Source organism: Leptopilina heterotoma, unplaced genomic scaffold (assembly GCF_015476425.1).
Source record: "Leptopilina heterotoma isolate Lh14 unplaced genomic scaffold, ASM1547642v1 Lhet_59, whole genome shotgun sequence".
NCBI classification, from domain to species: Eukaryota; Metazoa; Arthropoda; class Insecta; order Hymenoptera; family Figitidae; genus Leptopilina; species Leptopilina heterotoma.
In genome coordinates this window covers 1150953-1173357 of record NW_025111133.1, presented here as the reverse complement: position 1 = coordinate 1173357, position 22405 = coordinate 1150953, and the positions used below count along the sequence as shown (strand labels likewise).

At 22.1% G+C, this 22405-nt stretch overlaps 1 protein-coding gene and 1 long non-coding RNA gene across 6 annotated transcripts in view; one reads left to right on the top strand and one right to left on the bottom strand.

Moving 5' to 3' along the window:
- Window positions 1–15570, top strand: part of LOC122509028 — a 125073-nt gene extending 109503 nt beyond the window's left edge. For 4 of the 5 annotated variants that reach the window (XM_043622767.1, XM_043622766.1, XM_043622768.1 and 1 more), the window contains 8 exons: window positions 2107–2291; window positions 2986–3094; window positions 5521–5739; window positions 6741–6964; window positions 11051–11267; window positions 12914–13097; window positions 13758–13860; window positions 15063–15570. In XM_043622767.1, the coding sequence (XP_043478702.1) occupies window positions 2107–2291; window positions 2986–3094; window positions 5521–5739; window positions 6741–6964; window positions 11051–11267; window positions 12914–13097; window positions 13758–13860; window positions 15063–15152 (1331 nt within the window). In that variant the 3' untranslated portion in view covers window positions 15153–15570. The remainder of the gene's footprint in view (window positions 1–2106; window positions 2292–2985; window positions 3095–5520; window positions 5740–6740; window positions 6965–11050; window positions 11268–12913; window positions 13098–13757; window positions 13861–15062) is intronic. The other variant, XM_043622771.1, reaches the window with a different exon arrangement.
- A 2942-nt stretch (window positions 15571–18512) lies between these two features.
- Window positions 18513–22248, bottom strand: LOC122509027. Its single transcript, XR_006302280.1, has 2 exons — window positions 21872–22248; window positions 18513–19333 (listed from the first exon to the last, which is right to left on the bottom strand). It is a non-coding gene; the product is annotated as an uncharacterized LOC122509027 (long non-coding RNA).
- Window positions 22249–22405: the final 157 nt, after the last annotated feature.

Genomic DNA, 22405 nt, shown 5'->3' with positions numbered 1-22405 from the left:
TAACATAATTTAAATTTCCCTTGGTTTCAAATAAAGTTGAAAAACAATAATACACTTTCTTTATATATACCAGAAAAAAAGGGATTTTTTTTGTTTAAATTTAATTCAATTTTATATATTCAATAGAATCGAATAATATACGCTTTGATATTAAATGCTAAAATTTATTTTTTACAAAAACAAATTTTTGATTAAAAAATCGCTATTCTTGATAGTGATTTCAAATTTTAATTTCTTTTCTATTATATTTTTATTTGTATTTATTATTTACTTATTGTATCAAAAATCAATTTTATTAGAAATAATTTTTATTCCTTTTCTATTTTTTATTTATTTGTATTTCTATTATTATTTGTATTTGTTACTTGTATTTATTATATTCCTTTTTCTGAAATTTTAACTACAGGGTTGCCACAGGTCAGAGAAGTCAGGGAATTCAGGAAAAATAGAATTTGTACAAAAACATTTAATTATTTTCATTAATAATAAAAATTTCACAGGAATTCAATTACTTACAAATTTTTTTATAAATTTCTTCGTATTTAAAAAACCTAAATTTAGTGGTAAGAGCGATTTTAGTCAGCCATCGTTTTAAGAAAACGGGAAATCAGTAGTATAAACGTTTTTAGTCAGACATTGTGTTAAAAACATAAAATCAACAGTAGAAATGTTATCAGTCGCATAGATATTGTTTAGTAAACTTAAAATTAGTTTGAAAAACTGTGAATCAGTAGAAGAAACGTTTTTAGTCAGACATAGTTACAAAACACTTGGAAAGAGTAGTAAAAATATTTTTGGACACACATCTTGTGTAAATTGAAAAAAATAGTAGTAGAAGCGATTTTAGTCGGACATTGTGGTAAATAAACGAGAAATCAGTAGTGATACTGTTTTTAGTCAGACATCGAATTTAAAAAGCGAATTTTATAATTTTCGAGAAAATAAGTCAGATGTCGTGTTTAAAAAACTGAAATCTAGTGATAAGAGCGATTATAGTCAGCCATAATTTAAAAAAACGTAAAATCAGTAGTAGAAATTATTCTAGTCAGACATCGTGTTTGAAAAACGTAAAATCAGACGAAGTTGAAGTCCACAACGTTTATCAACGAAAAAAATTTGTTTAATGCATTCAAGTATTATTTTTAATTTAATATTTAATTGTAAAGTAATTATTATCAAAATATAAACATCAATATTTTTTTTCTAAATATTTTTGTGTCAATATTGCTACGTTATTTTTAATTAATTTACTAAATAAACAATTTTTTTTCGTTGATCAACGTTGTGGACTTCAGCTTGGTAAAATCAGTAGTAGAAATGATTTTAGTCAGACATCGTGTTTAAAAAAGGTAAAATCAGTAGTAGAAATTATTCTAGTCAGACGGCGCCTTTAAAAAACCTTAAATCAGTAGTACAAACGTTTTTAGTCAGACATAAGTAAAAAAAAACATTTTTAGATAGACTTTTTGTTTAAATTCTTCAAAAAAAAAAGTAGTAGAACTGTTTTTAGTCAGACATTGTGTTAAAAAAAACTTTTACTCAGTAGTAGACACAATGTCTGACTTAAAACCACTTCTACTACTTTTTTTTGAAGAATTTAAACAAAAAGTCTATCTAAAAATGTTTTTACTACTAATTCTAAAAGTTTTATATACTATGTCTGACTAAAAACGTTTATACCACTGATTTAAGGTTTTTTAAATACGATGTCTGACTAAAAACACTTTTACTACTGATTTCATGTTTTTTTATTACAACAACTATGACGAAAAACGTCCCTAACACTAAATTAAGTTATTTAAAATACAATTTGTTTTCTAATACGTATATTTAATTAATGAATTTACGAATAATCGAAATATCGTAAAATTTAATTGTGTACACTGAAAAAAATTGATTTGATCCAAATAACTGATTTCTTGTCTATTATCAAATAAATATTTACTTCACTTAAATAATTTTATTTGAATCAAATAAATTTGTTTTCTAGTTTTTAAATATACATGTTTACATTTTTAGGAAAATATTTTAATGTGTATATAGAAAAAATTGTTTTATTTTAATGACTTTTTTAAATAATAAGAAAATGTTTGATTATGTTTTTAGTCGCTCCTTACATTCGAGTTCATTCCCAGACAATTCGAGTTCGAAATCAAAATACCGCTATGCTCGAGTGTGAAGTGGAAGCATTTCCGGAACCAGAAACATATTGGATACGAGATGATGGTCGACGGCTCGATTTATTGGAAAAGTATCGTTCCGAGGTCAATAGCAGACGAAACGGTTACAAGGTATTTCAGACAAATTTCTAAAAAAAAAGTTTTTGCAGAAAACACCATCAGAAAAAAGAGTTTTTCTTTCTTTAATTCTGCCTCCTCGTGAGGAAATTTTCTGTTTATTTTTTAATTCATCAATTTTTATATATTTAATTCAGTAATGAATTTTATATTATTTATTTAGTTGTGTACAAATCCTTTTGTACTGTAAATAAATAAATACCTAATAAATTAATAATTAAATAAAAAAAAGAAACACCTAATATTTATTAGAATTTTATTTTTTCCTATCAATCAATGAATCAAGAAATAATTACATTTATATTTATAATAAATTTATAATAAATTTATAGATAATTGCATACAATAGGTAGAATTTTGAGAAATGAAATAGATTCTTTTTTCTATTATTATTACAATTATATACGCAGAGTTGCGATAATTAGCCTTCGTAAATATTTTGTAAAGCTAATTTGATAATACTGTGAGAGATAAAATCGAATGATCGAATTAATGAGCTGAAATTGTTATTTAATCCCATTATCAGATGTCACAGAGGCACTTTACAATTTAATTACTAAACGATCATATACACTAATCATTTTGCATTCTCACAATTTCCTGTGCTATTTAAAACGCTGGAATTAATGCGGTTCATCTGTATGTGAACATATAATATTACAGAGGTTTATGTTAAATTCCTTTTCAGTTTATAATGAAGCTGCAAATCATAAAAGTCGTATCCATGGATCATGGTATTTATCATTGTGTTGCAAAGAACGTCATAGACACGACAAAAGGAACACTTATGGTCACAGGTTCGTTATTCATTTTTCTCCTTTTCTTTTACAATGTAACTCATTAAATTTCTCGAATTTACTAGATTTGTTTATATTTTTTGAATTTATAACAAAATTTTTATTAGAATAATATATAAAATTAGCAATTTAGTTAAATCTGCATTTTTTTATTTATTCATTTTATTTAAAATAAAAATTACTATTATATTTTTAATTACTATTAAAAATTACTATTACAGGGTTGCCACATTTCAGAGAAATCAGGGAATTCGGAAAAAAATTCAGGAAAAGTAAAATTGGTCAGCGAAATAAAAAAAAAGTCGGGGAATTTTATCAAAAGTAATGGAAAATATTAAATTTTTAGAATTCATAGAAAAATTCTGGATATTTTTGTGGCCAGCAAGCTTCATTGAAAATATTGAAAAGATTTAATTCTACTTGAATTTAGAAATTCAATTGATCTTCTGGTTATTCGAAATTAATTAATATTAACTTTGAAATCGTCACGAATTTTAATACGAAACGTTATAAATTTTTTTTTCAATTTTAAATAATTAAACTTTACAGAATATCAAATTGATAATGTATTTAAAAATAATTCCAAAAATTATATTAATTTGCTAAAAGTATCATTTACAATTTTTATAAATAATTAAATTTCAAAAGGTTTCAAAAAGAAATATTTGAATTTTAAATAACTTTAGTTAAAAATTCTAAAAAAGTTAGTTTTTGAAACATTTTTATTAATATTTTTTTTTTTTTTGTAAATTAGTAAAACTTTTTATTATTATATATTTAATTTGAAAATTTCTGAATAATCGAAATTTCGTAAAATTTAATTATAAATATGTGTTTTTCAAAATTATTTTTTGTGAACTTTCCATTATTTCTATGAATAATTGAATACTCAAAAATTATTAAAAATAATTGATTTAGAGAAGAATTTTAGTTAAAAATCCTAGAAAATAATTAAATGACAGAAGAGTTTATAATAGAATTTTCTAGAAATAATTCAAAAACGTTTCAAATTAAAATAAATAAAAATTAAAATTAAAAATTAAATTAAGCTAAACTAAAAACGTTTCAAATTAAATTTTTTGAAAATCGAACTTTATTTTTAACTCAAAATTTTGAATATTTTATTTTTTTGGTAAATTTTATGTTAAAATCTTTTGAAAATAGTTGAATTATTGAATATTTTATTGAAATTTTTTTTAATAATTTTAATTTTGGAAAATTAAATTGTAAACAAGTGGATTTAAGAAATAATTTTTGTTTTTTTTTTAATAATTGAATTCGTAAAGAATTTTCTCAAAATTTATTAAAATAATTGATTTAGGGATGAATTTTAGTTAAAAATTCTACAAAATAATAAAATGAAAGAAAAATTTATAACAGAAATTTCTGGAAGTAATTTAAAAAAGGTTTCAAATTGAATTTTCTAAAAATTCAACTTTATTTTTAATTCAAAATTCTGAATATATTTTTTTTTTTGGATATTTAATGTCAAAATCTTTTGAAAGTAGTTGAAATTTGGAATATTGAATTGAAAAATTCTCTAATAACAATTTCTATAATTCAAATTCAAATAAAATTGTAAACAAGTGGATTTAAGAATTATTTTTTGTGTTTTTTTTTAATAATTGATTTCGCAAAGAATTTTCTTAAAAATTTATTAAAAATAATTGATTTAGAGAAGAATTTTAGTTAAAAATTCGAGAGAATAATTGAATCGAAATCTTTAAAAAAAACTATTAATGTTTCGAATAATTTTCTAATTTAAGATATTCACAAATAATTATATTATAAACATTTTTCTATGTATATTAATAATTTTTTGAGTGAATCTTGAGTCAAAGAAAAAGTCAAAATTCTGTCTGGAGAAAAGAAAAAAACAAAATCCAATTTTTGTGGCAGCCCTAATTAGTGGAATTTTTGTTTAAAATTTGTTTCATGTCAATGAATAAAAAAAAGTGTAAAAAAAGTGCAAAAAGAGTATAAAAAAAGTTTTTAGTAAAAAATAGTGTAAAAAGAAGTTTTTAGTCAAGAAAAAAATTTTTTATGAAACTAAATAATCGAATTAACTAATATAGTTACTTATTATAATTAATGAATTAACTATTCCAAATTTACAGAGATCAGTATCTATTGGTTTAAATTTATTTCTATTATTTTCGTAATTCGCAATTAATTAAATTATATTATATTCAGAACTACATAATTGACCGCAAAAGGAATAATTTAGAAATTTTCAGTTACAATTAATTATTATTAATAGTTAATAATTAATAATTAGTGATAGATAATTATCAATTGTTAATTATACTTTTTTTCTTTCTTCTTTTTGGGGGGAGGAAATTCCACTCGATTAATTTAAATATTGACACTCCTGAATAAACGTTGATTAATTAAATTTGAATGATGAATGAATTTTTTTTTTCTAGGTGTCACGCAGAATATGGATGATTTGAGAAATACTCAGCAACAGCAGGCTTTCTTTGGCAAGCCTCCTCCACCGAGAATTGATCTCGATACTCATTGTTCACCGCAAATCAATTGTGATTCGTGTCCCAATGTAAAATGCTCTTTCAAAGACATTGTTCAACCTTTTAATAATATAACATTTAAAGTGCAATTGATTGCTTTTCCACCGAGATTAGCCGGTATGACAATTGAATTTTTTTCTCTCACATTACTTTTAACAATTTTTTAATTTACTCTACATTCTAGTTTACTAATATTCTTGAAAATTCAAAATCTACTAAAGATTAAAATAATTCACAAAGAATTAAAATAATTTATCGAAGGATTAATTTTTCAAAATTGTTACAAATTCTTTGGTTTTAATTTAGAGCAACTTTTTTGTCAAGGGAAAAATTAGTCTAAAAATTAATTATTTTATTCTTTTTCTAATGCAATGATTTTCATTCGAATTTAATCTGCGATGATTTTTAATACCTTGTTGTTTACTGTGAAAATAGTCCTGTTCAAATGAATGAAATTTATTTATTTCTTCTTGAAATTAAAATTTTATTACAATAATATTAAATCACGTGTAAAGAGAATAAATTATAAACTTTTTAAATGTTTAATTTCGATTTTTGCTTTTTATTGTGGGCAGTAATTTTTGAAAATAAAAAAGACAAAATATTTCTTTCATTTGAACGTTCAAAACTTGTCGATCGTTTGAAATTAATAGAATCTATTATTATTTGCATCCAGAGAAAAATTTTATTTAAACCAAATATAATTTATTTGAGTTGAATAAAATTATATTTGTCTCAGAGCCAAATAGGTTGTTTATTTGTTTTAAATAAAAATTTTCGTTTGACATAAATAACACTTTTATTTCAATTAAATAAATTTTTATTTAAACCGAAACAAATTTAAATATTAAATATTAAGAAAATATAAAATTAAAATATTAAATAAAAAATTAATAATTTTATTAGAGTCTGGTTGGATTTTGAGTCACTTTTTTCTGGGTGTCAGATTTGAAAAATTGAAAAAAAATAGTAGTGAAAAAGAATAATAATATTTTAACTTAAAATATTGAAATTTTAATTAAATATAGTAAGAAATTTAAACTTATTTAAATAAAATAAGAAATTAATGAATAATGAATAAATGAATAGTGAACTAATAAATAATTGTTTTTTAATAGAGGGAGTTCTGGATGCAGTTGGAAAGCCGGTATTTAAGGGCGAAATGGACGACATTTACGGAGCCTGGATGTATGACACACTTCCCAGATCTGAAGCAATTGCAGATAAATTATGGGTGACGAGGAGCAAATTTCGTTCGATTCTCTACGAATATAACAGCCGAGATGACTTCTCGAGTTCAATGAAAAGAGCCAAAGAAATAAGACTTTCACGACCTTTTCAAGTGAGCTAATTTATTTTTTTTTTTTATCCCTATTTCAAAATAATTTCCATGTGTATAGTATTTTTATTTCCCTTAAATATCTGTATTTGCCAAATTTTACAATTTCGCAAATTTTATTTTACATTACCAAATTTATTTTTAAATTTTATTTTTATTTTCCCATTCTTATCGCGCTTATACTTTATTTTACATTTTAATGTTCCACTTTATTTCACATTTCTATCTCGTATAAATTTTCTGTATTCATCCTTTTTTTCAATATCAGCAAAAATTGCATTGACAATTTTTTTTCTTTTTGTATTTATATGAAATAAAAATAAAACAGAGGGAAATTTTTTAAAAGTTTATATAGTTTACAGATTGTGATTATCAAGCTATTGTTCATATATATGTAAGATAATACATGTTATCGGTATTTTTTTTTTTTAAACTATTCCACACTTTATGTATGGGAAAAAAAACGATATTAGAAATTGTATATTGAAATTGCTTTCCTTTGTTGTTTCGATATATTATCGATTTTTTGCGAAAAGATATTAATCTGTATGTGACATTGTACATCGCACAATTTTTACCCTTAGGAATATTTATTTATTTTTTACGATCCTCCACACAAGCTCGTATATTTTTCTCGGGAACAAAAATCGAAGAGAAATTATAGATTTCTTTTTTTTTTAAATATTGTTTTTTAAAGAAAATAAATATCAATGCTTTTAGCTGGAAAATGGAGAAAAGAATGTTATGGATATTATTAGGAAAATTACGGTGGTATTGTTTGTTAGTTTTATTTTTATTACTGTTGTTCATGGAAATTTTAAATTAAATTGTTACTTTAGAAATATTTTTAAATTTTTTCAAAGGAAAATTATTTTTTTACCTTCGGAAAAATTTATTTTATTATATTTCATTATTTTTTTGTTATTTTTAATTTTATTAATATTAATTTAATATTTTTTTTATTAATAATATTAATAATATAAATTAATGTAAAAAATATTTTATTAATTATATGAACAATCGCTTGATAATCATGATCTGTAAATTATAGAAACTTTTTGAATTTCTTTTTTTATGAAAAATAATTATTACTTGGATCAATTTAATTTAAAATTTAATTTAATTTAAAATGGGTTCAATTGGATTTAAGTTCATTATTATTAAATTTTCTTATTGAAATGCATAACAATAGTAAAGTAAACAAATAGAAGAATATAATAAAAGACTAAAATTGTCGGAATTTTTTCCCAAAATGCACTATTTAAATTCAGGCAGTTTTGCGTTATCTTTTGCATGCAAAATTTGAGAATGATTTAATTTTCCCTAACTTGTATTAATTTAATCAGTTAATTTGTATTCTAATCAAAAATTTTAATTATTTTATTTTTTACGAAAAAAAGGATTTTATAAAAGAAATTCTCTTGATTTAAGAAAATTTGTATCATTTTTAATTAAGCTAACAATTTTCAAGTAATTATTTATGTTCCTCAAGTTCATAGTCTCAGGAATTACAGTGATTTTTTTCTTGAAAAATTAGATAAAAAGAGGGATTTTTATTTTTTAAAAGAAGATTCAGATTAAAAAAGGAAATTTTTCAAATTAAGTAACAAATTAATGTAAAGCTTCTTTTATAATTTTGATTCAATTCTTTAAAAATATTTAAATTTTGTGGAATTTAATTGTAAATAATTAAATTTGTTATAGAATTTCATGCAAGATTTTAAAAAAATTAAATTTTTAAAGAATTTAAATTTGTAGTAATAAATAACAAAATTTTTAATTTCTAAAATTCAATTTTTTGGCAATTATTAAATTGAAATACTTTGAAAATTTGATTTTTTTAAAATCTCTAATGAAAGTCCTTAAAGAATTTAATTGTTTTTAATTTAATTTCACAAAATTTCTATTTATTCAATAATTTCTCAAATGAACTTTTAATAATACTCTTTTAAATTATTTAAATATTACTTAAACGTTTATAATGAATAATTTTGAGGAAAAAATATTTTTCTATTTAAATTTTCATAAATTTTGGTATCAGAATTATTTACATAATTTTTTTGATCTGTAATTCAAAAAAAAAAAAGTTGTAAGCAAACAAATTTTATTGTTCGCATAATAAAAAATATTTTTTTCCATCAATTGACGATAATAAACGTTGTGAACTTCACCGTCCTGATTATTTTAATTTAATTTAAATTATTATTAAAATTTATTAATTAATAATCCTACAATTCATTAATTATTCACTCTTTTCTTGAAATGACGTTTTTATTAAAAAGAAAAATAAATAAATTTCACTACATGCTCAGCATAAATTCCGTGGTAAATTCACTAATATCATTTTGACGCATATTCGTTAATTGGAAATAATGGCTTAATTAAAGATACGAATCAGTACAATTTCGATAATTCACATTTAGAGTAAAAAAAATTCGAATTGTCAGTATTACTTAATCGAATTAATCAATTTAACTTTATGGAAATTGTCTTTAAATATTTAATACTAATATTGTATTTCTAACTATAATTTTAATTACAAATGTGTCTTTCATTGTGTAAAATTAATTAACATTATTTGGAATAATAATTACGATTTCATTAATTATTGTCACATTAAATTTACTATAATTAGATTAAATTAGTTATAATGAAATTAAATTGAATTTAAAGAAATTAAATGTATTATAATAAAAATTAAATTGATATATTAAATTGATAATGAAATTTAATTAATTCTAGTAAAATTAAATTTATTATAATGAAATTATAATTGCGTTAGAATTTTATTTTCCCGCATAAACAGCGCTTTTCACGTTTTTGTAATAAGGTAAACTCGGGTAAACTAATAATTAATTATTTAAATATTTAAGAGAGGAGAAATAATTCGAGATAAAGGTTTTTAATTAATTTTTGTTTAATATTTAAGAGAACGAAGGAAAGAATGAAGATTATAAGAGAGGGCACGAGAGTGCGGTATAAAAGCATGCTCATGAATGTTTATATATTACTTATCTGTTTGTTTGCGTGAACGTTCAAGATTACTCGTTGTGCACTTGTTGGTATTTTCTTCTTTTTTTCGTATTATTTTCACCGTATTTTATTCTCTCCCCCTTTCTCTCTCTCTCTTTCGACTTTTTTTATTTTCTTTAACGTTTTTCAACAACCGCATCGTACCGTAGAATATTTTCTGCTCGTTGATTATTATCGAGTGAAAAATAAACGAAAAAAAAATAGCCAGTCCTGTCGCGTATAATATGCTTTTGTATATTTTTTTGTGCTTAACACCTTTTCTTCTCACATGCGATTATATTGTAGGTTCATTTTTTTTTGCAAACAAAAAAAATTAATATTTTTATTTTTTAATATAATGTATGGAGAATATTATGAATAAATAGGAAAATAATGACAATTTTATTACACTTTGTATTATTTCTGTGAAAAATACGTTTCAAGTTTACTTTATCAACTCGAGCCTCAATTTCTCTTTCATTCTTTAGTTTACTTTTCATCAAGCACGAATTGAATATGGGATCAATAATTCTAGGTGAAAAATTCATATTCTGAAAATACTTCATTTGTCGAATTTCATTATATATAATCGTATTTTTGCGATCGTGTTTTGAATTAAATTACTGGATTTGAATTTTTTAAAGTAAATACTTTTAAATTAGTATTTTGTCTGACTGAAATTGTCTGCAATTTCTGCGCTGACAAAAGTGGAAATTTACATAACTGATAATATTTTTTTTTAACTAATGTATTTACCATGAAGGGAATTTTATATTTTTTTTTTATTATTATTTATTTATTATTTTTAAATTTAAATTATTATTATTTATTAATTTTTAAATTATTATTTTTTAAATTTAAATTATTTTTATTTATTATTTTTTTTATTATTAATATTTATTCTGACTGTAAATATTGTTTACTACTAATTTTAAGATACAATTATTGATTTACTAAAGTTTTGTCTGCCCGATTTTTTTTTATTTGGTTCAAAACAGGATCCAATGAAATAATATTTATTGTGTTAATTAATTCTAATTATTTTAATTAATTTCGACTTATTTTGCTTTTTTTAAGGGCAATGGTCACGTGGTCTACAATGGCTCGTTTTACTTCAATCCTGTCGATCGAGCGTCAATCGTAAGATTTGACATTATCCCTCATCTATCTCACACTGGACCAATGATGAGAGACAATGAAGTGTTTCTACCTGGTTTGGTTGTCAACACTAAGAATTATCTTTACACTCCGGATCACAATCACAATTATGTGGACTTTGACGTTGACGAGAATGGTACGAAATGATTTATTGATTATTTAAACAAAAAATAATAATCTATCTTCTTTAATAGTATTTCTGATATTTGTTCGCAGTTTGAAGTTAGTTGTTTTTGTTTGCTCCACATTTTTTTCTAATTATTTTTTTTTTACTTTTTTTTCACTTTTAAAAGTAATTAAAAATTTTAATTCAATTAAAACTTATTTAATTTTTTGTCAAATTTCAATTAACATTCTAAAACATAAAAATAGTTGTACTTATAAATAATTGTAGAAAAACTAATTTTAATTACCTGCAAAATACTGCAAATGTAAAAGTGTTATTTATTTTTAAGAAAATTTATAAATTATTTTATTTTACATAATTTTATGTTCATGAGTAATTTTTTTATAAATAAAAAAAAGCATTTTCGTCTAAAAAATGTTTTGAACTTTGTAACTATTATAATTTTGAGTCTGAAATAATTTAATTCTTGCCAAGAATTTCATTAAAATTTTTGAAAATCATTCAATTTCTTCGAGAAATTTATTTAAATTTGAATTAAAAATTATTGAATTCCTATAAAGAATTTTATCAAAATTTTGTAAAATAATTGAATTTTGATAAAAGAATATTATTAAAATTAAAATTTTGTAAAATAATTGAATTCTTCCGACAAATTTTGTTAAAATTGAATTGAAAGAATTCAATTGCTGCGAAGAATTTTATTATTAATAAAAATAATAGAAATTCTTGCCAAGAATTTTGTTGAAATTGTAAAAAATAATTCAATTTTTATGATAAATTATTTTGTTTATGAAAATAATTCAATTCTTGCGTAGAATTTATTTAAATTTATAGAAAATAATTGAATTCTTGCGAAGATTTTTATTATTTATCAGAAAAATGAAATTCCTTCAAGAAATTTTATAATAAAAATTGTATTAAAAATAATTGAATTCCTGAGATGAATTTTATTATTTATAAAAATTGAATTAATGATTAGAATTTTATTAAAATTTTAGAAAATAATTCGATTCTTTGGAGAAACTTTATTGAAAATATATTAAAAATAATTGAATTCCTGTGAAAAATTATATTCCTTATGAAAATAATAAAAAAATACTTTTTAGAAATTTTTTTAAAATCGTTTCGAAAATAATTGAATTCTTGCGAAAAATTTTGCTTTTTGTAAAAATAATTGAATTTTGGGAAAAAATTATATTATTTATAAAAATAATTGAATTTTCCTAGGAATTTTCTTCAAATTGTATTCAAAATAAAAGAATTTCTGGCAAAAAATTTATAATTTTTGAGAATAATTGAATTATTTCGAACAATTTTATTAAATTTGTCTTAGAATTTAAAAATAATTGAATTTCTGAGAATAATTCTATTATGTATGAATATAATTGAATTTTCGCTAAACATTTTTTAAAATCATTAGAAAATAATTGAAATCTTGCGATAAATTTTTTTGTTTAGAAAAAAATTGAATTCTTGTGAAGAATTTTATTAATATAAAATTATAGAAAGTAATTGAATTCTTTCAAGGAATTTAATTAAAATTATATTAAAAATATTTGAATTCCTGGTAGAATTTTCATTATGTTCAAAAACAATTGAATTATTTCGAACAACTTTATTTAATTTATTTATTGGAGTAAATATATTGTTTCCAGGTTTATGGGCCATTTATGGTTCACTTACAAATACGACAATTGTTGTGAAAGTCGATCCCATTGCCATGAAGCTTCAACAAATTTGGAATGTCACCGTTGATCATCATAAATTCGGAGAAATGTTTATTGCTCGCGGTGTTCTTTATGGAGTTCACAGTGTTACTGACGAAATCATGAAAATTCGGTACCTTTCTCTCTTTTCCTTATTTCATCTTAATTTCATATTTAATATTTAATTATAAAAAAATGAAAATTTCAAAAGAATAACAAAATAAAATGAACAATTTTCTCATAATATAATAAATTTAATAAATTAATTCCATCAATTATTATTTTTCTCAAAGAATTTTTTAATTTAAGACGAAAGATAATAAAATATGTTTTATAGTATTTAAAGAAATTTCTTTCGTGATTTTCCGTTTAAGGTCTTAATTTACTAAAGTGATTAAATTGCTTTGTTGTGGCGTTGAAAACTTTTAAATAAGAGGAAGTTGCACTGGTACTTCGTTAAAATAAAGTTCTTGACGTGCTGAAGAGTTAATTTCAGCTAATTAGTGAAGTTGATAATCAAAAGAAAATTAATATGTCTTTTTGAAGAAGAAAAAAAAAACACGGAGAAATAGAATTACGATCTTATTTTATTAGAATTAGAATTTTTTGATATTATTTACAAAAATTAATTAATTTACAAAAAATTAATTTACAATTTCTATATAAAATTATTTTTAATTAATATTTGAATTTCTCATTTGAATCTTATTCACTTTTTTTTCATTTATTATGTTCATATTTTAATTAATGTGGAAATTATAATTAATAGGTCAAATTTTTTTCTATTTCTCAGATTGGCTTTGGATTTATACAAAAAATTGCCACTCGACGTCAGTTTGTCGTTCACCAATCCCTACCACAAGACAACAATGATTGGATACAATTCCCGAACGAAGGTAAATTTTTTAATCTTCCTTTTTTATTTACAAACCTGAATTGAATAAAAAAGTTTAATATAAATAAATAGGTACTTTAAATACTTTCAAAAAAACATTTTAATTTTTTGATTCATGAGTCGGATTTTAAAGTAATTTTTTTAAAATGCCTTTTTTAAATTCTGAAATGTATAAAATTTAATAGACTGAAATAAAATGAAGCTCGATATTTTTACGTCAATAAAGTATTACAATTAATATCATTGAATGCTCAGTTATTTATGGAGATTTGTTTTTATTTATTTTTGTTTTTATTTTTTAAAATATTTTGTTAACGAGTCCTCGACCTTTATCATTTTTAGTATGAATTCAGCAATGTTGATTTAAATGATTATGATCGTTTGAATGGGTTTTGAAACGGCAGTACACATATCAATTAAATCAATTTCTGTCATGAAATATATATATAGCTTTTCTCTTTTTTTCTATCAGTTCAAGTGGGTCACTACTCGAATTATCGAGATAAATTGCTGAATGGCATTCAGTGTCAGATGGGGGAAAAAAATTCATTTTTCTCATAATAACATATTCAAAAGTAATTAATTTCATTGTCAGGTAATAATTTTCTCTTTTTTAAATGACAAAAATAGAAAGTGAGAAAAAAATGCAGGACCAAGAGAATTAGCGGAAGTCTTCATTTCAAATTCACAGGAATACTTTGTCCGAAGCTCATATTATCGCTTTGATTAAACTCTTAACTTGGGGAGGATTTGCATTTAGATGTGATTTCAGAAATTAAGTTGAAAAAAAAATTTTTTTTCTTGGTAGCACGAATGGCTTCGTTATAATTACAAAAAAAGGCAGAACTTGTTTCACTTTCATCGTAGGAAGTTATGAATTAAGAAATGAAATTTTCTTGCACCACCTTTGGAATATCTTTATAATTCCCGTTGCCGTGAAATTATTGCAGGGACTTTTTTCTCCCTTTAATATTTTTAATTAAATAACAAAAATAATAATGTAATAAAAATTCGATATAACAAAAATTATAAAGACGAACTATTTATAATTAGATTAATTAAAGAATAATAAGAAATTAATAATAAGAATTAATTAGTTTTAAATAGTTTATTTGTAGAAAATAATATTTTTACAAAGGAAAAAAAAATATTTTTGTCATAGGAAAATAAATTTTTAATTCAATTTTGTTTGATAATTAACAGGAATTATATACTTGGGACAAAGGGACTCAACTGGCATTTCCGGTGAAATATCAAGAACTCTATGGTAATTCAACTAAGGAAGAATATTAATATTGTACAAAATAAAAAATACTTTTTCGAGCAAAAAAAATTACTGATTATCGTATCTACTAAAAATTACATCATATCTTTGATCAAAGAAAATCAGGATTAGACTTTTAAAGTCTATTTAGATACAAAATGCCTTTTTTTCGAGATTCATTTTTAAAAACCCAGGATAATTAAGAAAAAAAATGAGAAAACAGAAAAATTAGAACTCAGGAAATTAAAATTCCTTAAACATTTTTATTAGTAACCTTTCATTTTTGACGATAATATTTTAACCATATTTTTACAACATTTTGACTATTTTGACGATAATTACTTGTAAATATTAGCAAAGAAAATAATTCCAAAGAGCATAAAGTTCCATTGAATTTTTGTTCAAATTATTAACAAAATGTTTTTTTATTCAAGACGAGTTTTCTTAATGTTACAAAAAAAAATAGAAATTAAAATGAGCATTTTTTGCTAAATATTTTCCTTCATTTTATTTTTTTTATTTACTGTTATTAATATATTTCTCGACAGATTTTATTATATCAATTCGTAATTTTTTACAATTTCTCATTAATTTATTTTCTATTTTAGTTTTGAATTATTTACAATTGACAAAATTGGGGAAAAAATTATTTCTTTTTATTAATAATGAATTATCGGGATTTTTAAGTTATATTGACAAAATTTTGTAAATTTTTAAAAGCGTATTTTTTGGGTCAAATTATTATTATTATTATTGATTATGCATTTATTGTGTTGGGGAATTAAAAATTATATTATACAAGAGTGTGAATAAATGAGGACCTCATATTCTTATATTAAAATGGAAAAAAATGTAATTTCATCGAATAAGTGTATACACATGAAAAAGAAAACAATATCAATGTACGTAATTGTAAATTTTTCAACTATATTAGAGTTTCACAATAATATGTATGTTTTTTAATAAAGAAACAACAAACAAGTGTGAAATATCAATTGAGTTTTCAAATTTATTTAAAGTATAAAATATAAAAGTTATTTTTCACATATTATTAATTTTTAACAAATTTATTTTTGTAAAAAAAAAATTTTCTTTTTAATTTATTATTTATAATAAACTTATCATTTTCATTGAAATTTAAAATATTTTATTTAAATGAATTTTATCTTTATTGTATTTGAATTAAAAAAACAAAAAACAAATGAAAATTATAGAAAACGATTTTTTTTAAATATGGCCTTGTCAGAAAAAATAAAAAAATTTACAGTTATTCACAAAAATATTTTGGCTAATTAGATTGTAATTAAAACAATTTTTTCTAAATTCCAGTATTTTTTTAGTTTTATCAATATTTATTGATTCTTCATCAACATTAAGGAAATGCTGAAAAAGAGAAAAATTTAATTAAATGCAAATAAGAAATAAAAAAAAAATGATTGAATATTGAAGACGAATTTTTAATTTAAAGTCAAAATTGAAAAAAAAAGAAAAATATGAACTCAGATTGCAAGGAGTCGACTATTTGGATCTCACATGCAGCCAAGGTAAGACTTTAATTATATTTTATTTAAAATTATTTAAAATTTTTATTCCTATATTGAAGATTAATATTTAAATTATAAAAAATAATTACTGTCAAATAATTGAATAATAATAAAAATAATTTGACAATAGTGAATTAATCGATGTGAGTGAAAAAAAATTTCTTTTAATAATTTAAATTATATCGATGAGAAAGTTATACGGACGAGTGTTTATAAAATTAAAATGTAAATTTCATGTTCACTTTGATATGTCATGTAAATTGCTATGATGTTCAGGGCAACGTCACCTCTCATATATAATGGAATACGAGAAATTACAGTGTTATGAGCATTAAGCATTTGCCACGTGCACATACTGATATGTATATACTGCACTATCTATCAAACTATTCAGTCCTTCTCTTGAATTCTGATAATCATCGGATATTAGCACCTCTTGTAATATTGCCAAACGGTTGCGAATATTGCATGAATTTCGAGATTTCCTGCAATCACATAACTAAAACTCAAAGTACACTTTCTATATTTTCATTCAAAATTTATCCTTTCATTTTCTAGAATCCCGATTGCTATTATCAGTCCAATTATAATTACTACAATTATTATTACAATTATTAATCAATATAATAATTACTTTATAATTAATAAAAAAAATAATTAGATATTAAATTATTCAAACGAAACAATTTTTTTTACAACCAGTATATAAATTTGGTATTTGGTATTCTTTTAGTGAATATTTTATCCGGAATTTTCTGAATATTTTTTATTAATTAATTTTCATAACTAAAATAGACAAAAAAGATTTTATTAAACATTGAAAAAAATACATGACATTAAACTGGAAAAAAAATTTTTTTCTTGCAAATAGGTTTTCTTGGGAGGATTTTTGATTGGCTATGCAATAAGAAAAGTTGCATTCTATAAGAGAAGAGAAATTGAGGATGAGGAGAAATGTAAAGAAACACAGGAGGAAAATTCTTCTGCAATTCACGGGAAGTATAGAGAAAGGCAATCGCATTATGAATATGATTCCATTTATGAAAGTCCATATGGCACATGAAAAAATATTACAGCAAACATCGAGACAATAAAATTAATTCATTCAAGTGAAATTTTGTTTTTGTAATAATTCAATATTTGCTCCTATTAATACGAATTCAATTTATTTCTATACGCAATATATTAAATTATTTATTTAATTATTTGTTTAACTATTCACTTAATTATTTATTCAATTATTTAGTCAATTATTTATTCAATTAATCCACAAGTTTTGATACGTTCAACTGAACGAAATATTTTTCATTAAAACCATTTTTATAAATTATTGATTGCAAGTCAAATATTTTTGACTAAAAATATTTTCATAAATTACTGATTGCAATGAAAATTAAAAACATAAATTTTACATTTTGAAACTTTATAATTAGTTTTTTTTCATATTGTCGCAGAATTATTGTAATGAAAATTTAATTTGAAGCAGAAATAAATAAGTTTCGTTCATTTGAACGTTTAACTGAACGAAATATTTTTTACTTAATATTTTCACAAATTACTGATTGGAATAAAAATTAAAATCATAAATTTTACCTTTACAAACTTTGTAATTAATTTTTTTTGACATTGACGCAAAATTATCAAAATAAATTTAACTTGAAGATGAAATAAATAAATTTCGTTCATTTGAACGTTTTTAAATTTGGAATCATTATTTGATTATTTATTTAAGTATTTAAATTATCTATTTGTTTATTAAATTTTAATTCTATGAAAATAATTTTATCTGAATTTTATGCAAAATGTTTTGTAACTGCAAATAAATTTTTTTTTTCATTCTTTTTCTTTTGTAACGGGTACTAACTCTCCATTAACTGCTTTTCATCAGAAAAACTGAAAGGAATCATTTGCGCACATGTCTTGACGCGACGAAAGAAGCGTTTTATCATTGTCAAATAAGACGAATTGTATTTTCCCCGGGACACTTTTAAAGGTGCAATTTTATCCGTGAAGTGACGTCGATGAATGCACGAGCTTCGTTGGTTTTCACATTAACGAATATTATGTATCGAAAATTCTATATATAATCTCGTAAATAATATACAATTATTTTATCGACGCTATATTTTTCCTAAATATATGATAAACTTTTCATTTTTTAAATTTATTTCCTTTTTTAATTAAATTTTCATTTCATTCATTTTTTTAAATAAATTATATAGAAAATATTTTTTTAAATTCTATACCAAATATTAAGAAATAACATTAGTGTCAGTAAAATTCAAAAATTTACGAAATAAAACTATTTACGATAATCATGTTGTACATTTTCGAAAAAGAAAAAAAAATAAAACAAATTATATTTTGTTTTTTGTAGCGACGTGCAATTTTACTCACGATCACTTTTGCGGACAATGGTTATTTTCACACAACGTGCTGCTGGGGTATAATACTCGGTGTATGAAATCGAGTTGTATTCGCTTTTAGAGTTTACGTTTACTGTTTATACTCGTGTTTACTTTCCGCTAACATTATTCCTTTACCATTTCAGTTATATTCGCACAGTGGTGAGATCCTGATGTCGCTTGAGTGAGTCCTGCGTAAACAGAATTACTAACGATCTTGAAATTCTGCTTTCGCAGTTCCATTTTGATACAATCACGATTCTGAAAAAGAAAATATAATTCGAAATTAATTTTTTTATATAATATGTTTTTATTAATATTGTTACTTAAAATATTAACTTTTTACGTCGAATAAAAAATTATTTGATCCAAATAATTCAAATCACGTTTTAAAAAATAATTCCTAGTTTCAAAATGTTTAACTTAAGTTTTTAATTTTCCTTTCAGTTCATAATTTTGAAAAATATTTTACGTAGAAAAAATCTTTCTTCATTTGAATATTCAGAATTTTTTGCATAAAAAAAATTGGAAATTAAATTTGTGGTTAATTTAATAGAAATTCTTGAAATTAAAATTCAAGATTTCAGAATAAATTACAGTCAGTTTAATTTCTAATTAATTTTATAAAAATGTAGAAAATGTAAAAAATGTAAAAAATCTCCCACTGAACAAAATGAAAAAAATTCAAGTTTCAGTGTAGAAAAAATTCGTCTTAGTCAGATGGAGAGTTTAAAATTTTTATTTTCAATTTATCTTCTTCGAAATTTTAATATTAAATAATTTTTAATTTACGGAAAATAAAATATACAATGCAATTTGTGCATGTGTGTTTAATTTTTGTTATGAGTAAAAGACATTGTCATATGGGAAAACTGCTTTTATGAATTTGCGATGCTGTGTATGCTAATAATTATTTACTCTGAAAACAAATCCAAGCTTGGCTCTCTCTGTCTCTGTATATATTATATTGTGACGAGAGGAATATTATGAGAAAACTTGAGTGCAAGAAAGATGAAAAAGTAAATGACGACAAAGTAAAATGTCACTGAGAGGATAAAAAAGAAAAATAAAGTTTGTTACTTTAAAAATGCCTCACATATTAACTCTCTCCTTGCTTTCAACTCACCACGATACTAACTTAGATTTATGGATTTTTCTCGAAAAAAAAAAATATGAACCAACAGCAATTCATTTTAATATTTTTTTAATTTCATAATTTATTTAATTTTCCTAATTTCATAATTTCATTAAACATAAATAAAAAAAAGTATAAAGAAATAAAGAACTAAAAAATAATCAAACAAATAAAAAAAAATTTTTATAAATAATAAATAATTAAGAAAAAAATTACCGAAATTTATAAATTTGACTAAAAAGAGTAAAGGAAAGAAAGAAAAATTTAAAGAATAAATAAATTATGCAGAAAATATATTTTTTTAATTCTAGAATAAAAAAAAGTACTAACTTTTCTCGTCACCTTTCATAATGAAAAATAAATTTCATTTCTCTCACGTACTGTTACTTGAAAAAAGTTTCCGCATTTTTTTCAGCAAATTTTAAACTTCTTTTCCATATAAAAAAGTTCACTGCTTCTTTGCCGTCATACATTATTTTTGATTCTCAATATAAAATAATAAATAAAGTGTCTTAAAAAATATGGTTCCGAAAAAAATTCACGATCTAATCACTATTTCTCCGTTACTGAAAAAACCTTTCTCAATATTTATTTATTTTTATTTATTTACTTTTAGTATTAAAAGTAAATAAAGCAACAAATTTTTTTCCCTTTTCTACTAATTACTTTTGTATAAACTCCAAAAAGAAGATTGTAAATCGAAAATAAAAATATAAAAGTTAAATACATTTTACCAAAGAGTGGAAAAAATATTCAACTTTTACTTCAGAGGGAACTTCCAGTTTTCTGACTCGAATGAACTGGAAAAATAAGTGAGCATTTCAAAATAAATTTTCCATCTGCCTTTGAAAGGAGTTCGCAATCTATCAAGTATATATGTATATTTTTTTATAATTTCTTTTTTTTCTATACAACAAAAGAAAAAGTTATCAAGGAATTTTGTTTTTTCAAATTTTTTTTTATTATTATTGAACCACGTGGAGTATATTTTTTTATATTTTTTTCATTTTTCTATTTTCATTGTTTGCACATTTCGAGTGGCACGATTATAGGCAGTGGTTTGAAGGAAACTGATGAAATAAAAATGAAAAATGTGTCAGTGAGAAGTGATAAAAAAAACAATAAAAAATTTTTTTTCCAATAAAACACATCAATAGAGTAAAAACAAATTTTTTACCGCGGAAAAAAATTTGAAAGAAAAATTTTAACCTTTTTTTTGTAAGTTCTGCACTGTTTTTCATTAATGAAAAAAATATGAATTTACAAAAGTATAGAATATTGATTTCAACGAATATTTGGTTTTGGAATTGTTTCAATAAATATCATGTTGACTTTTCCATATTATTGTTTCATTAAAATTCCCAGTGAGAAAAATAAACCGTCGAGTCAAAATTATTGACAAACATTTGTTTTACGTTTGCAGTTGAAAATTCGAATATAATAAAACAAAAGTTTTGAAAATATAAGAATTGTTATTTAGTAAATAAATGTATTTAATAAAGAATAATTTATTATTTTTAGCTCTGTTAAAACTTTGCCCATTTCTAAATAAATAAATAATTAATTATTGAATAATAATTATTGGTATTTATTTATAGTAATAATAAATTTATAGTAATAAAATTCATCTTGTTTAATTAATATTAAATATTGAAAGCACTTACTCGGGTGTTTCTTGAGATGTTCAATTTTAACGTTATATTGTCACGTTATTCCACTTGAGCGAGAGAAATTCAACCATCAGAAAAGAATCTGTTGTTGCAATTATATTTGTCGAATGTCGAAAGCCATCTTCAAACCCTTTTCATAAAAGTTTATTGGAACTATCCTTCCGACACAAAGATCAGTAATAGACTTGAAATCTAAGTTTGATGTATTTCTCTATTTTCGTTGAGACTTGAGAGTAAAAAATCAATCGTCTAACGATACTTGACATGGATTAATGTATCAAGTGCTGAGAAAGATTTTCAACACTTAATTCGAAAATTGAATTTCGAAATGGTCAAACGTAAACCAAAAAAGCCTTGCGATCATCTAAAATTAAACAAAATTTTTTTAATGACTAGATAATTTGAAAGCAAATTAAAACATTTTTTTATAAAAAAACAAATTTTTTTCTAAACTTTTTAAATTATCAAGATAATTTAAAAATTTTGATAATTTAAAAATATTGTCAGATGAACAAAATTGAACAATAT